The sequence below is a fragment of the Rhinolophus ferrumequinum genome, chromosome 8 (genome assembly GCF_004115265.2).
Source record: "Rhinolophus ferrumequinum isolate MPI-CBG mRhiFer1 chromosome 8, mRhiFer1_v1.p, whole genome shotgun sequence".
NCBI classification, from domain to species: domain Eukaryota; kingdom Metazoa; phylum Chordata; class Mammalia; order Chiroptera; family Rhinolophidae; genus Rhinolophus; species Rhinolophus ferrumequinum.
This window is the reverse complement of record NC_046291.1, coordinates 76,204,831-76,221,471: the sequence shown is the minus strand read 5'-3', so window position 1 is coordinate 76,221,471 and position 16,641 is coordinate 76,204,831. Positions and strand designations below refer to the sequence as shown.

The 16,641-nt window shown below is 34.0% G+C and overlaps 1 protein-coding gene across 2 annotated transcripts in view; it reads left to right on the top strand.

Annotated features, from left to right (window-relative positions):
• The window catches only part of KYNU (kynureninase), a 92,682-nt gene extending 84,640 nt beyond the window's left edge, over positions 1-8,042 (top strand). The window contains exons 13-14 of one of the 2 annotated variants that reach the window (XM_033111365.1): positions 5,649-5,879; positions 7,791-8,042. In XM_033111365.1, the coding sequence (XP_032967256.1) occupies positions 5,649-5,879; positions 7,791-7,928 (369 nt within the window). In that variant the 3' untranslated portion in view covers positions 7,929-8,042. The remainder of the gene's footprint in view (positions 1-5,648; positions 5,880-7,790) is intronic. The other variant, XM_033111364.1, reaches the window with a different exon arrangement.
• The last annotated feature ends 8,599 nt before the right edge of the window (positions 8,043-16,641 follow it).

Genomic DNA, 16,641 nt, shown 5'->3' with positions numbered 1-16,641 from the left:
CACTTAAAAAATGTTTAACGGAACAGACCTGGGGAGACGCATTTTTAGTTCCACTTAGAATTTGTGGAAACTCGAATAAGTTATTTCATCTTATATTGGTATCTCAACAGACAAAATAATCATGAAATATTTAATTCTCAATTAATTCAATCATTCAATATTTATTTATTAAGAAAGTACTATGTGCCAGACATTGCTATGATTACTGGGGACTCTTCTTCCAGTTCTGTGAATCAATGAACTGACAAAGTACCAGGTGACAAAGCTTAGAAAGGCTAACTTTAAGGAGGGAAAAAAAACTTATCTCATGAGATAAGGTGAATTTTTTTTAACTGGGGTTTCTATGCCATTGTGTCCGTGTATATTTTCTACTTTTGCTAGCTCAATATTTTTCTTTAAATTCATTCATATTTCACTTTAAATAAGTTAGTCTTACCCTAAATAATAATATCCAAGGAATCAGTTTGTTTTTCTACATATGCATATCTTATCTATTTCTATATAGCTAGATATTTATCTATATCTACCTATCTATATTTTAACTGGTTATTTGGATATTAATTAATTTCAGGATGAGACTAAAGTTATCTAAGTAAATCTATTTTGTTACTAATTATATTCTATATAATAACATTAATATATAAATGTTAAGGAAATATGTATCTTATATATACACATTTAAGTAAAATATATTTTAAGTAAATATACATATATATTTTAAAATATATAGCTATTCAAATAAAATTTTGATTTTTTAAAATAGAAAGCCTCCTAAGACAATCTAGTTTATGATATTTTAGGAAATCCTGCTGTGGATTATTCCAGCATAAATAACTGGAAGAATTCCAAAATCTCTTCTAAACCTAAATTCTAGAATTCTGTGACCACTTATAGCAGTTTCTCGTTTTGGTCACTGGATGGCAGTGTCAAGTTCCTCTGTTTTAATACAACTTCACTACTACATCCTGGGAATCAATTCATCTCAATTTAAAGAGAACTTACTCAGTTTGACCACTAGATGGAGCTTACGCTGTTTTTTCTTTTTTGGCAGATTTTTTTTTTTTTAAGTTGAAATAGACCCAGTAACAAGATTTTTCAGTCAGTGATACATTTATTTATTTTTTGTTTTTTTGGATTCTGCTTAACAAATTAGATAACGATATTTGAATTGTTTTTATAATACTCATTCAGAGAAACTTCTGTTAAACATTTTAAATAAAATAAAGTTTTGCTTACTTTGCAAGTTTGTATCAGGGAGAAGATGAGTTACACTATAAAAGAAAGACACCAGGCCTTAGAAAGAAATAGTATTTCCAGTTATTTCCTTTTAATTTCCTTATATTTGCAAAAGACTTCTCAACAATATCTAGAAATTTTCTTTTAAATAACTCACTTTGGTATATTCTCTGCAGTGAGTGGACTCTTCTAATATTCACTCCTTATGCTATGGGAAAAGTTAGATTCTTATTTTGCCTATCATGAGTTTCCTACCACACTGATAGTCACCCTGACAAGGTTTTTATTCTCAGCTGGAATCTGAAGATTGAGTTACCTTTTCCTTTAATATCTAAACTTAAACCTAGCAAAAGGACCCTAAGAGCCATAAGAAAAGAGATATACACTTCTCTGGAGCTTCTTATCACCTAAGTATTTCTCTGAAGACTCTTGGAACTACCTCACTTAAGTAATCCACTGTTGAGCCTATGTTTAACCAAACTTTTTTTTAGGGAATCAAACCTTATGTTGAAGAAAGTGTTTTAAGAAAAAAATGTTTTCCCATTATAACTTGCAAAATTCTGAAATTACAAAACAATACATTCACTGCTTCCTCTTCTCTACCTAAGTGTTAAAAATGTTCTACCTTCTAGATGTTTCTGAGTTTGTCACATGAGGAAGCATCAGTAAATTAACCATGTTGGTACCTACCTAATTTTTTAAAAGTTGTTGCATATGGTTGGTCATATCTGAAGATTGAGTTAAATGAAAGAAATAAACACATGATTCAATTACTTTGTTGTATCTACTTCCCTTTTGAAAAATATTCTACATAGTCAAATGTCAACTAGCAGAGATTCTATACTTAAGAATCATTGTGCATAAATATGATCTCAGATTTGCAATATGATTTAAAAAGAGATTAATAGAGTTTTGTTTCTAATTACATGTTAATTTGATTGTACCATTAAAATAGCATCTTATAATCAGTTTCAAATTGTCTTTTTCTTTATATTGTTGCCTCTTAATCATTTATACAATACTATTTTTAAATATTGTGGATCAAAGGAAAGAACACTATGGTAGAACAGGTGGCACATATTTCGTCTCTCATGGGGACACTAGTGTGGCTTACACAAATGGCAACTACTCTTTAATTGATTTGCCTCAATTTTTAAATTAAGATATTTTGACAAAATTACTTCAGAGGTCCCCCTCAATCATTCAGTTACTAATTTGAATTTAAATAATACTTATATTGTATTTTCAAAAGTCATAGTTGTGTGTAGCAATACTTGTATATAGGCAATTTTTAGACCCTTTCAGTACATGAATTTATAATGAAATAAATAGCTTCAAAATACAAAATTAGAGGATTCAATTAAAATACAAAGCAAGTCAGAAGAAATGTACTATGTATTTCCTCAGAAAGTTATTAGGCAGCCAATTTTAAGAGTATAAGAAAAAACATGACAATTGAAAACACCGTGCTATACTTATTTTTCCTATTTAAACTTATCTAACTTTCCTAGCTTTGCATTCATTTTACCCACTCAGAAAAATAACCCAAGTAGTTGAAACTCTGCCAAGAATTCTGTTATAAGTTGAGAATTTTCAAACTACACTTTCCATTTTTCTATTTTTAAAGAAATTATTCTTTCTCAGTACTGAAGGCACAGAAATAATGAGAAACAAAAAAGAAAAGAGGATATTTATTTAATTTCCCTGTTAACTCCTTCTATTAGTCCCTCTCAATATTTTTATGTGAGGCCTCAGAAAAGACGTTTACACTCTGCGAATTTAAGAGTGCTTCAGAATGCAGGTGTCCTTTTGTGGTTGTAATGTGGAAAATAGTTTAACATTTAAAAGTTATTTTGTTGTTAACAAAGAGTAGCAGTATGTTAGAATTGAAATATATCATTAAAAAGTTTAATTTCTAGTTATCAAAAGAAATTTGCAAGAGCAAAATCTTCTGTAAAAAAAACTATGAACATGAGTAATAGTCCCCAAAGTCTTAGTAACCTATGAACACAAATGAAATAATCATTCAAAGTGCTACTTCACTTATTGCCCGCATTTGCTTCTTATGGAGCCCGTATCAGAATTAGAAAACGTTCCAGAATTACTTATTAATGAAAATTTCCTCAACTAATTATTAATCTCCAAAGAAAAGCTGGGAAAGATTCATCTCACATTTAAAATTCCAAACCTGACAGTCGGAACTCTGGTTGTACGCGCCTCGCCAGCCCCTGCTCCAGTCCTCTGTGAGAATGTTGATTCTGGAACTGGACTCGTTTGTTCCCAAACTTGGAGATGTTCCCTCCAGTCCTCATTGTGCCACATCTGCTTACATTTTGTTTCATACAAAGAGACGAAAAGATGCCTCCTACCAAACTCATATAACTGGGGTTACCTAAGTCCTAAAGCAGTACAGTAGTGCCCCCTTTTAAGATGTTTTAAGACCCCCCAATGGATGCCTGAAACCACAGACAGTATCAAACTCCATATATACTATTTTTCTTTTCTACACATACATACCTATGATAAAGTTTAATTTATACGTTAGGCACAATAAGAGATTAACAACACTGTCTAATAACAAATTAGAACAATATATATTGTAATAAAAGTTATATGAATGTGGTCTCTCTTAAAATATTTTGTACTGTACTCATACTTCTTCACAATTTCACAAATAGATGATTCACTCTTACCGTAGATCTTAGCAACCTCAGCATACAATTTTTTTCTTTATTTAGCAGAGAACTTTCACCTTCTCACTTAATGGAAGCACTTTATAGCTTCTCTTTGTCATATGTGAATTGCCAGCATCATAACTCTTGTGCTTTGGGGTCATTCTTAAGTAAAATAAGGGTGATTTGAATATAAGCTCTGTGATACAGTGACAGTTAATCTGATAACCTAGATGACTACTAAGTGACTAAGGGGCAAGAGTGTATATAGCGCGGAGCTGCTGGACAAAAGGATGATTTATGTCCCAGGCATGATGGAGCAGAACTGTGAGAGAGTCCATCATGCTGCTCAGCACTGCGCAATTTAAAACTGATCAATTGTTTATTTCTGGAATTTTCTGTTTAATATTTTGGACCTCGGTTGACCGAGGGCAACTGAACCCATGGGAAATGAAACCATAGATAAAGGGGGTCTACTATATTATTTTCACTGCATATCTCAGATGCCTTTTAAAACAAAGATATCAGCTTCTATTTTCAGCTGATCTCTTCCCAAGCTGCAGACATAGTTTGTGAGGTCAGATAAAACCCTATCCTCTCTTTCTTTTCTCCTCGTTAAATACTATTATCTTCAGTAAAACTCCCTTTCTCTCCTTCAGCCAAATCTATAGCCTCCATGCAATAAAAGTCAAGAAAACGCATATCCAAAAGGTTTGAGTTCTATTAGAATGCCTGCCCACACATATATACAGGAAAAACTGTTTTCATAGACTTTATGAAGTCTAGATATCACTGAATGACCTTATCTTTGCTCTGTGGCATAACATGATACAGAAAACGGACATTAAGTGGCATGCCAGTGCATCACCCTCTGCTTGCAGTTCATTCAGTTCTTATATGTAGGATATATTTTTAAACTCTACTTGACCTTAAGAGATAAGCTAGAAAAGCATGTCTGTTCTGACCTCTAATGTTCCCACACCAGTTATTGTGTACCCTTGTCACTCATCTTAATATAAGACACCTCAGGCAGCAAATAGCAATATGTTCAGACCAGTGCTAAAGTTTAACAGAAGAAAGAAAACCAAAATAATAAAAGAAAAAAATAGACAAAAGGAAAGCCAAAATGCCTCAGTAATAAATGTATTATCTAACATTTTTTGCTTCACCATCTGACAAAACTTGGCTTTATTATTTACCTGCTTTTTTTCTTATTGTTAAACTGAGGGAAATTTAGGAATTGGTAAAACAATTATAATTAATATTGGTAACACTGCCTTCCACATATGTACAAACATTGACCTCTTATTGTATTGTTTTGTGGACCAAACAATCTTTATATTGGAATAGAAAAAAGTCTTCTTAACTATGGTTGTAAAAATGTGGTTTTGGGGAAAAAGCTTGAATTTTATGATATTTAAATGTATTTATTTATTAGTATTTATTTACTTATAGTAATTATACTAATCTAATTTAAGAAATATTGTATTATTTTTTTTCTTCTTTTACAAATATTGTTTAAATGACATTTGTGTAATTTTTCTCATATGGAAACTTTGCACTTACTTTGCAGTCTCTTTTAAAAGAGTACATGTTTTTACAAAAACAGTATTTAAAATAAGATGATTATTGGAGAGGTTAAAAATGGTCATTTCCTTTTTTATGCATGATTTATAGTTAAATTTTGCTCTTTTGTAAATCATCAAGACATTGTTAATCTGATTGTTTCTCTTTCTACAGATCTTTAAGAAAGCAACTATGAAAGCATTGAGAAGAAAATCTATTTTGCTAACTGGTTATCTGGAATACATGATCAAGCACTGCTATGGCAAAGATAAAGAAGGAACCAAGAAACCAGTTGTGAACATAATTACCCCATCCTGTATAGAGGATCGCGGCTGTCAGCTCACATTAACATTTTCTTGTCCAATAGACTATATATTCCAAGAACTAGGAAAAAGAGGAGTGGTTGTAAGTATATCTCTTGCTCTGCTATCTGGTTTTTTCTATCGGTTGCATGTTAAGAATAAAATTTGCAATCTTTGGTTTATTCCCTATTGCATGTTATTTCACATCAATCCATCAGTTAGTGAGGATAAATTAAGTGCCAACTAAAGTATTCAGCACTGATAATCGAAGGGCATAGAGATCTGTCATTTCTGATAAAAGAGAAGAAACGACAAATTTTGAATATAGGAAATGATTTTATTTCATTTATTCAGTCTTTTCATTACAATTTGAGCAAAGGATAATATTTCATCATAATCAATTAGGACACGTTTTCACTACTTTTTACTAGTGAAAGCCCCAATATATATTTATTGAATAAATAGAATTAAAGAACATATCAGTGTGGTGGAGAAGGGGGAAATGAAGTCAGTCTTACTTAGTTATTTGATTGAGTCAAATTATTTCATCCTTGTCAGTTAAGTCATAAAACATATAGACACATCTCAAGACTGTTAGCATTGTATGGAATAATTTTTAACTATTGGGCCTAGGTAGCCTTCTTAGTTTCTTGAAGGGAAGAATAAGTGTTAATAGGATAATTTCAGGAAAAAAATGGTGATATCATATATATTTCCACTGGTAATGTGATCCAAGGACTGCTCCAGTCATGCAGTCCTCCAAAACTTTAGAAGAAGTCACAGCAGATTCTGGAGGCACAAATCAGAATATCAGTGTTCCAAATCAAGCTCTATTATGTTCAAGCTATGTGTTCTTTGGAAAGTTAGTTAACATCTGTTGGATTAAGACTTCTCATCTGTGTTTTGGGTGCAAAAGCCTCAAAAAGTTGTTATGGGAATTAAATAGACCAGTGCACAAACCATTTACGACTTACTTGTTTTCTAGCCTATCGTGGGTATTTCATAAGATAGTTGCAGTGATCTTCAGACTAGTACAAAATATCTGGACCCATTTCATAACATTTCAGCATTTCTACTGTAAACTAAAATTAATTTTAGACTGTAATAAAGAATAAAAAGCATTTATTTGAGTAAAAGGAACTGTAGGTTGGGAGACACAGTTTCACATAGCAGCTTAAAGTATGTCCCCCCAAAATAAAAGGGAGGTTCCCACTGAAATTCCCAATTATATCTGTTTATGTAAATGAGGTATCCAAATTGGGCAGTTCTGACTCATCAGGATAGATGCAAGTGAGAACACAATTTGTGCAGTTCTGGTTGGACAGTGTAGGTCTCAGTACATTGGTAGAAAGTTGAAACCAACGTTTCTCTGTAGTTGTTGCAGATGGCGTAAAGAAGCAGGACATAGTGCAGGAAGCCGAGAGTTCAGTCTGATGTTTTTCTTGGTATACAGAGTACGTGAGGAACCCCTAATAGTAAATGTCCATTACACTCTCATTATTCATAAACTTTTTGCCCCCAGTTGACACCGGTCCATCTCAGCAGGTGGGTTCACATCAAATAAATCTTCTCGGGGTTCACATCAGGAATATAGCTAAGGCCTTACCTGCAAAATTAGGGATTAGAGAATTACATGTAGGATAATTTGACTAAAACTGCAAAACAGTGTGAGGTTCTCATTCATTTAAATGTGGCCAAGATTTCAGGCCCTCTGGGGTCTCTCCACACTCAAATTATATATATGATCTATTGAATGCTTAAAGAAGATGATTGCTGAGTGGACTTCAGAAAAGTGCTTTTGGAAATGCATGTAACAACCCATTAGTATTTTAATTATAATTAAGAGGAGAGTTTCAAATAACAGAAACACTACATTTTACTTAAAGTTAAAAAAAATTGCTTATATATTAAGTTTTAAGGAAATCATGACTGTTTTGTGTAGTTTATCTTGAATACAGGTTTTTATTATGTGAATAATGCTAACACTATTGTGGCTTTATTTTTTCCCCCATAGTGTGACAAGCGGGATCCAAATGGCTTACGAGTGGCTCCAGTTCCTCTCTATAATTCTTTCCATGATGTTTATAAATTTATCAATCATCTCTCTTCTGCAATCGACTCTGCAGAAAGAAAATATGGCAGTGTTGTCTAGAACAAATTAAGCAAATAATACTGAAAATTTCTGTGATTATTTTATTATTATTCATTTTAATTATTGGAAGTATCCATTTCAGTGTTTTAACATTTTGATTTTATTTTTAAAGATTTTTATTAAAAATACAGCTAACATACAATATTATATTAGTTTCAGGTATACACCATAGTTAGTCAACATTTATATACCTAAAGAAATGATCACCATGATAAGCCAAACAACCATCTGACACCGTACTATGCTATCACAAAATTACTGACTATATTCCCCACGCTGTACATTACGTACCCATGACTTTATTTTATACCTGGGAATTTGGACATCTTCCCCTCCCCCTTTTCCTCCGTTTTTAAATATATCAATTACATTTGGCATTCAATATTATTTTATATTAATTTCAGGTGTACAGTATCGTGGTTAGACATTTATATAATATAATTTAAGAAGTGATCCCCCTGACTAGTCTAGTACCCACCTGAAACCATACATAGTTATTAGCACATCATTGACAATTTTCCCTACGTGTTACTTTACATCCCCATGACTATTTTGTAGCTACCAATTTGTACTTTTTAATCTTTTCACCTTTTTTCACCCTGTCCCCCAACGTCCTCCCATCTATCACCCAATAGATTTAGTACCCATCTGACACTACATAGTTATTACCATATGATTGACTATATTCCTTATGCTATGGCCTACATCCCCATTAACTACTTTGTAATGACCAATCTGTTCTTCTTAATCCCTTCCCCTTTTTTTCACCTACATCCCCAACCACCCTCACATTTGGCAACCATCAAAATGTTTTCTGCAACTATGAGTTTGTTTCTGTTTCATTCCTTAATTTTGTTCTTAGATTCCACATATAAGTGAAATCACATTGTATCTGTCTTTCTCTGTCTGACATGCTCCACTCAGCACAATATCCTCCAGGTCCATCCATGCTGCTACAGGCAGCAAGAACCCATTCCTTTTACTGGCTGAGCAATATTCCATTGTATATATGTATCCATTCATCCATTGAAGGATACCCAGGCTGCCCCCACATCTGACTGGTTGTTATTTATGCTTTCCATGTCCTTTGTTATACTTGCTATATCTTTGTTGAAGTTCTCACTAAGTTCCTTGAGCATTCTGGTGACCATTGTCTTGAACTCTGTGTCCAGTACGTTGCTTGTCTCCATTTCATTAAGTTATGTTCCTAGAGTTTTCTCCTGTTCTTTCATTTGGGATACATTTTTCTGTTTCCTCATTTTGGCTGCTTCTCTGTTTTTTTGTCTGTTTGTTTGTTTGTTTGTTTTTCTATTTATTAGGTAGATCTGCTATTTCTCCCAGTCTTGGCCAGGTGTCCTTATGTAGTAAATGCCTTGTGGGACCCTGGCACAGTCTTCCTGGTTACCTGCTCTGGGTGCTCCACGAGTATCCCTTTTGTGGGTTGTGTGTTCCCTCCTTTTATAGTTGAGCCTGATTGCTATTGGCATGTCAGTGGGAGGGTTTAACTCTCAGGCTGACTGGCTGTGAGATTTGGTCATGTCCACAGCTTATGGGCTGCTGTGTAGGGGGCTAACCCCACTGAGTGGGCTTCACCCCAAAAGGCTATGGTGCTTGTTGAGACCACCCTTTGTCTGTGATGCTTGTGGGGCTACTTGGGCCGTACTCTGCTGTGAAGCCAACCTCCAAGTGTATTGGTTGTGGTGCCTCTTGGGAGGGACTCTGGTGCAGGCCCAGATCAGCCACTCCTTGTGACTGGCCGGGGCTACCTGGTAGGAGCTACAAAGTGACCTGCAGTTGTTCACTGCCTGTACTGGACCTGGAGGCATGTGGGGAGTCCATGCTGCAAACTGAGGACTTCTGCCATGAGTACCAGTTCTGGGGTAGCTCCACAAAAAACCAGAACTCCCCAAGGCCTGCTGCTACCTGCTGGCTCCCTTAAGGTTCAGCTGCTGATAACGCCTCATGCAGTGTGTGAGTTGTGTTAGGGAGTCACTAGAGTGGGAAGAGTTGTGGTCACCAGGTTAATGTAGACTCTGGTTTGGGGCCAATGTTGAGCCTGGAGCTACTCAGCAAAAGCTTCAGAGCACACCAAGGCCAGTCGCCACCCACCTGGTGCCTGCCAGACTCTGATAGTTTTCCAAAATAAAGTTCAATATGGGTGGGGCTGGCTGCTTGAGGAGAAAGTGCCTCCAGTGGTGCTCAAGTCGGGTTGGGCAGGGTCCCAGTGACTCAGCAGGGCAGAGCAGTGGAGCTCACCAGGCCAATCAGATTCAGATTTGGCCTGTGGGGGCGGGCTCAACACAAGAAAGATGGCGGCCGCCTGCCGGCTGTGTGGAAGGTGGACCTCATCTAGGGAAAATGCCAACTCTCCTCTAGTCCTCCCTCCAAAGTCACTCACCTCAGTCTGCACTCCTATGTGTCTCCAAGGCTTCCCCAAGTCACTGTCCCTCTTCTGGAGCCCAAGGTCAGTGCCTACGAGCAAGTGAGTCTGTGTGAATCATTTAAGACTATGTCTGGTTTTCCCACAGCCTTTTATCCCACCCGAATGGTCAGAATCCCCACTGTTTTTCACGGTCAGATGTTGTGAAGGCCACTTTTCTCAGCACCAGTACTGCAGGCTGGGAAGTTTGGTGTGGGGGCTGGGGTCTCTTGCTTCTCTGGGGGGAACAAAGGTGGCTGAGATAGCCCTTCTGATTCTCAACCACCACACACAGGTCTAAGGCCTGTTCTGCGTTTCTGCCCCTCCTACCAATCTTGATGTGGCTTCTTTTTTAAATTTTAATTATAGGACTTCTGCTCAGCTAGACTTCAGATTGTTCTCCAGATTGATTGTTCTGTAATTTAGTTGTAATTTTAATGTGTTCATGGAAGAACACAGGCACAGTTCAGTGTTTACTCCACCATGTTGGAACTCCTCTGTTGGAAGTATTGAAAAACTGCTTACACATAACTGGCAATGAGTTGTATACTTTTTCAGGAAATTTGGATATAATTTTTAGAGTCTGTGTCGCTGAGGAATCTACTTGGCTGTCCAATTTCTTGGTATTTTTGGATCAAGGTCTTCATTCGTCCCAATATTATGTACACAGTATGGGTTACCTATTACATTTCATGCTCAGTGAAATATTTTTGTAGGTTTAATTTATAATTTGACTGGCAATTTCATAATGTATGGGGAGTTTTTGTGTCAACTTTAGAAATATTACTTATTACTTAATTTTAATTTACCAAAGAGTTTCTTAAAAAGCACTATAGTTGAACAGTCTGATATATGTATAATTTTGCAATATTCCATCCAACTCCATTCTAAAGAACAGAAAAGACATTTTCTAGGACAGTGGCTTTGAAATATTTTAGGTCACAATCCACACTAAGAAATATACCTAATATCAGAGACCAGTATTTATGTGAGTCTATACCTTATTTAATTTATTCTAATACACAATTTTTAATCATATTTTAACATCTGTGAAAGCAAAGTCTTTTAATTTTCAGTCAATAACTTCTTACAAATGCCATTGGCCATTCTTTGCCATTACTATCCCTGACATAAGCATGCTTCTCCCAGTGGATAGCATTTCATATCCTATTTAAAATTGTATATATAGCAAAAACAAAAGTTTCACAAATAACTGTGCTCTGATATTTATTATCGATTTTATCTCATTCCCACAAATGTCAGTTGAGGATGTCCCTTTATAATGTTATCCATTTAAGGATCTCATTCCCACAAATGTCATTTAAAGATGTCCCTTTATAATGTTATCACAATTTCTTTTTTTAATGGGAACATCCATTGCTGAGATACTTCAAACATTGTTCTGTCTCTAAAATAGTGAAGTAAATTACCCCAAAATACTTGCATTTGAGTATTAGAATTAGGAAATTAGTGCTTCATCTCTCAACCTCTACCCCAAATTTACAGACCCTTCTTGTCCACTGTAAAACTTACAGTTGCATTCAGCCCCATTGGAGTTCCTAGTTTCCCAGCTGTTGAGGCAATAACCACTCTTCATGGATTGGCAAAATATTGTACATTTGTATAGATTAACAGCAAGGGTGATTATAACATAACTATTGCCTTGTTGAAACAAATTTGAATGAAATTAACTTGTACAGCTACTTTGGAGGGTAGAGTGAAATAAAATGATGCACAACTTGTTCAACAATACCAGCAACAACTGATATTTATTGATAACTTACCAAGTACCATGTAGTGTGCTACTCTATTTATGTGTTCGTTTACTTAATTTAATCATTGCATAATTGCTTTAGCAAAGCTTCCCACTACAACTTTTGGCAAAATTCATCTTCAAAACGTTAAAATTCAACCATATATGATTTCATGTAGAGGGAATTTTTTTGAACCTCGGTGTTGTAAAAAAAATGAAATAAAATAAAACATAAGGCATGGTTTCAGCTTTTTTTGGTGGGAGAAATACGTAGTACATAAATAAATACCCAAGTAAATATGTAATTAAAAACTGTAACTTCTACAAAATACAAACAGATGATACCATGGAAGAAAAATCTCAGGGTATTAATTAGGTGGTTGAGTAAGGGAAGGTGTATGAGGCTACTCATAAGTTTACATTCTAAAATATTTCATACTAATCACATTAAAATTGCATCAAATTATATATACAAACCATTCAAGGTATAATCAGCACTATGTCTTCATCACCTAGATTGAGAAACAGAGCATTAGAAATTCCCTTTCTCCCAGCTTGCATTCCTCTGCCTCCCCAAATGCAGAGATACTGTATTATATTTTGTGATAATCATTTTCTTTCTTCGAAGTTTTATTCCTATGCAGGTACCTATGAAATACCTATATGAACTAATTTTTCCTTTATGAACTTTGTATATAGGTAATCATACTGTATATATTCTTCTGCTTCTTTTGCTCAACATTATATTTTTTTAAGATTCATCCAATCGTTGCATATTCTCTTTTCATCTATTTTCATTGCTGCTCAGTGTTCTTTTATATAATTGTAGTTATTAATTCATTCTACAACTGATGCACGCATGAGTTGTTCCAAATATTTTAAATTTTGCTGCAGTGCTGCTATTGACATTCTTAGTATACACGCTCAAAAGTTTGACCAGGACATATAACTGAAAATGCTGGGTCATAGGGCACACACATGTTCAATTTTATTAGTCATTAATAGTAATTCCTCTGTTTTTCAAAGTGGTTTCATCAGTTTCCACTTCAAACAGTAAGAAATGAGGATTCCCCTGCTCCTGAGCCATGCCAATAGTAGCTGGTATTGATTGTCTTTGTCATATATGGGTGTTAAAATAGCCAGTGTGATTATTAAAATAGCAGAATATAAATGTACAACTTCCACACAAGTAGAAAAGAAAAACAGAATAAGGACACACACACACACACACACAAACACTGAAGTTTATGCTTCAAAAACTATCATTAATCAGTGTAGTAAGCCAAGACTAGAATTTTACCTGGATTTTACACTTGCTCAGTTCTTTCCACTTCCATATTCTCCTTAAATCTCTCCTGATGAGCACTTCTTCAATTAAAACATTATCTAAATCCCAATCTCAAGCTCCATGTCTAGGGAACCCAATCTAAAACAAAATCTCCTTTATAAAGTCTTAATAATCATAAGTATTTTATATTCTATATCTAATAAATGATCAATTCACAGTTCTGTTTCTGTTGGTTTTCATATATAATGCTTGTTTCCTTGTGTATATTGTAATTGTTAACTTTAAATTGTTGCCCAAGATTATTTCTAACACAATAACATTTTAAGTTCTTGTTTTCAGGTTTTTCAGATTGCATGAATAGTATGAAACTGGGTATATTAATCTATGTGAGGGCCAATTTATAGTTACAAGTTCTCAGAAGGTAATAATTTTTCTTGCGGACCCTTTACTTATTCTTTGGACCCTTTACTCATACAGGGCTCTCCTATCAGTTTTTTTCTACCTTGGCTGGTCCTAGGCTTGTTCCGTGTCCCATTTAGTCATGAACACTACAGTTCAAAGACTCTAGGATTTGGCAGAAACTCTTAAGGATGAAAGCTATGCTTGTTCCTCAGCTTACCTTGATCCTTGCTTATCTGCCAAGTTTCCACTTTTGTTTCATTTGGGAGTTCTGAGAATTTCGTAGTTTCATGCCATCTCACTTTAAAAGGCTTTTGTTATTGTTGTTGTTGTTTTTCTGTATCTAACCCCTGCAACATGTTAAATTGTCAAGAAATGTTTTATAACTAAAAACAAAAATATGATGGATGAGTACTTCTTGTTTTCTTAAGTAGAATATGTGAAGAATTAATTATGCTTTCTCAATAACTCAAGCGCGTTTATATAAATAGCAATTTTTTATAGTGATGCTTTTGAGAGCTATTGTACTACATAGGGTTGTTTGTGTATCACTAAATTACATTTATTATATAAAACTGACTGGAGAAAATGCAGGATGTGAGGTCAATAACTTAATTTCAAATTAAAAAAATAAACTTTCGCTATAGCTATTTTCTGCTCAATAACTTTTTACTTATTCTTGAGTTCAAAATTATATGTATTTGCATCAAATTATGTTGTCTGTTTCCTAAACTGAAGTTGCTAGAGCATTGATTTTTAAGTAAATGGATTTTTGCATAATCTTAAGAAAGAAACCTGCAAACACTGTGGAAGCATCACATCATAAAGCACAACATGAAAATCACTGAATTAAGGTACCCTATTACTGAGATGATGGATTTAATGCTTGTATGGGCAATTAGCACGTACATTATGTGTTTGAGAAAGATACATTGTATGTTCCCTGCCCTCTAGTAATGTTATTTTTAATCTCAGCAAGATGTATTTTCAAAGAACAAAATAATAAAGAGGATCATTGCAAACTAATAGATTTGAACATTTCTGATGTGTTTTTGGTTGATTGCAGTTATGTTTATTTATGCTCCACTTTTTTGATTTTTGACCCTCTAAGGTGGCTCCTGAGTCTTTTGACATTACCTCAACTGTTTCTTGTAGCTTTATTGCTTTTAGGTTGCCAAGATGTTGGCTTACCTTGTATATTTCATATCTCAAACTTGATACCACCTAATCTTCTAACAATATCAAGTTCCTTTTGGAGGAACTTGATATTTAGACACCAAAATCTTAACAGTAAGAAGTTCATTGTAATTAGATTGATTATTGTTTACAGAATGTTCAGTTACCACATTTAGAAAATACATATTTTAAGAGAAATTATATCTTTATTTCATATTCATATTTTAAATTCAATTAAATATAGCAAGAACTTTTATTTAAATTAATTGTTTACATTTTTATCTCTTATGCTAAAAATCTAAGTTCTAATAATATTAATTACTAGTTTTATCATATATAATATATACTATCTTTATAATATGTGTATATACCAGGGGTGCCAAAAAAATGTAAACAAGTGGACGCTTTGGTCAAGTTGCTCAAGCAGTAGTTCCTCATAATCAGAAGTGTCTGGATGCTGATGGTAAGCATTTTGAGCACCTCTTGTAATTGCAGAAGTCAAACCTGAGTTATAGTCATCGTTTGTTATTGGTATATATTGAGTACTACAATTTTTATAGTTTTTTTTTCGTTTCTTAAAATGCATATACATTTTTTTGGCATCCTCTGTATATATAGGTTTATTTTTTTTTTGACTCCAACAAGGTAGACGTTTATTCTACTCTTTTATTTTCAATTTTTTTATTATTAGTTTCAAGCATACAAAACAACATAATAATTAGACATTTATACCCCTCATAAGTGGTAACCTCACCAAGTCTATTACCCATCTGACACTGTACATCGTTATTACAATACTGTTGTCTATATTCCCTATGCTGTGTTTTACATCCTGTGACTATATACCAATATAGATATAGATATAAATATAGATGATATACATATAGCTACAGCTATATGGCTATAGCTATAATTATGTAATTATAGCTATAGATATAATTATAGTTGACATTCAATATTATTTTATATTAGTTTCAGGTGTACAACATAATTTCAGGTGTACAGACTAGTGATTAGACATTTTTCCAATTTACAAAGTGATCCCCCTGACTAGTACCCCCACCTGGAAATATACATGCTTATTAGCATATTTTTAATTATATTCTCTCTGCTTCAGTTTACATCCCCATGACTATTTATAGTAATCACAAAATGAGAGAATAGATAAAATACAAAGGAGAAAATCATCAAAAAAATGAAACTTTCCCAATCAAGGATGTGCTTTTAAAAGAGCTTCAATGAGTGCTAAACAAAATCAGTTTATCTTTTTTAAAAATGTAAATCACATCATGGGAAAAATGTAAGACACTAGGGATAAAAAGAAAATTCGAAAAACTTTTACAGAGAAAATTGTTACTTTAAAAATATCAGCAATCACAATGATACCGAGATTCTCACCACTAAATCTGAAAGAGAACAATGGAGGATGCTTTTGAAATTCAGATGAAAATTTATTTTCAATTTAGAAGTCTGTGGAAAGCAGTGCTATCAATTAAATGTGAAGATAATATAAAGATATTTTCAGGTGAGCAAGGTTTTAGAATGTTTTCCTCCCATGTACTACTTCTCAGAAGTTACCGGAAAAAACTAAGCTGCCAAAAAAAAAAAAAAAAGAGGAATTCCCAAATTGAGTATGAAGAGAAGTTCCATGGCAAAAGTTGTCGAGTAGTCCTTCAGC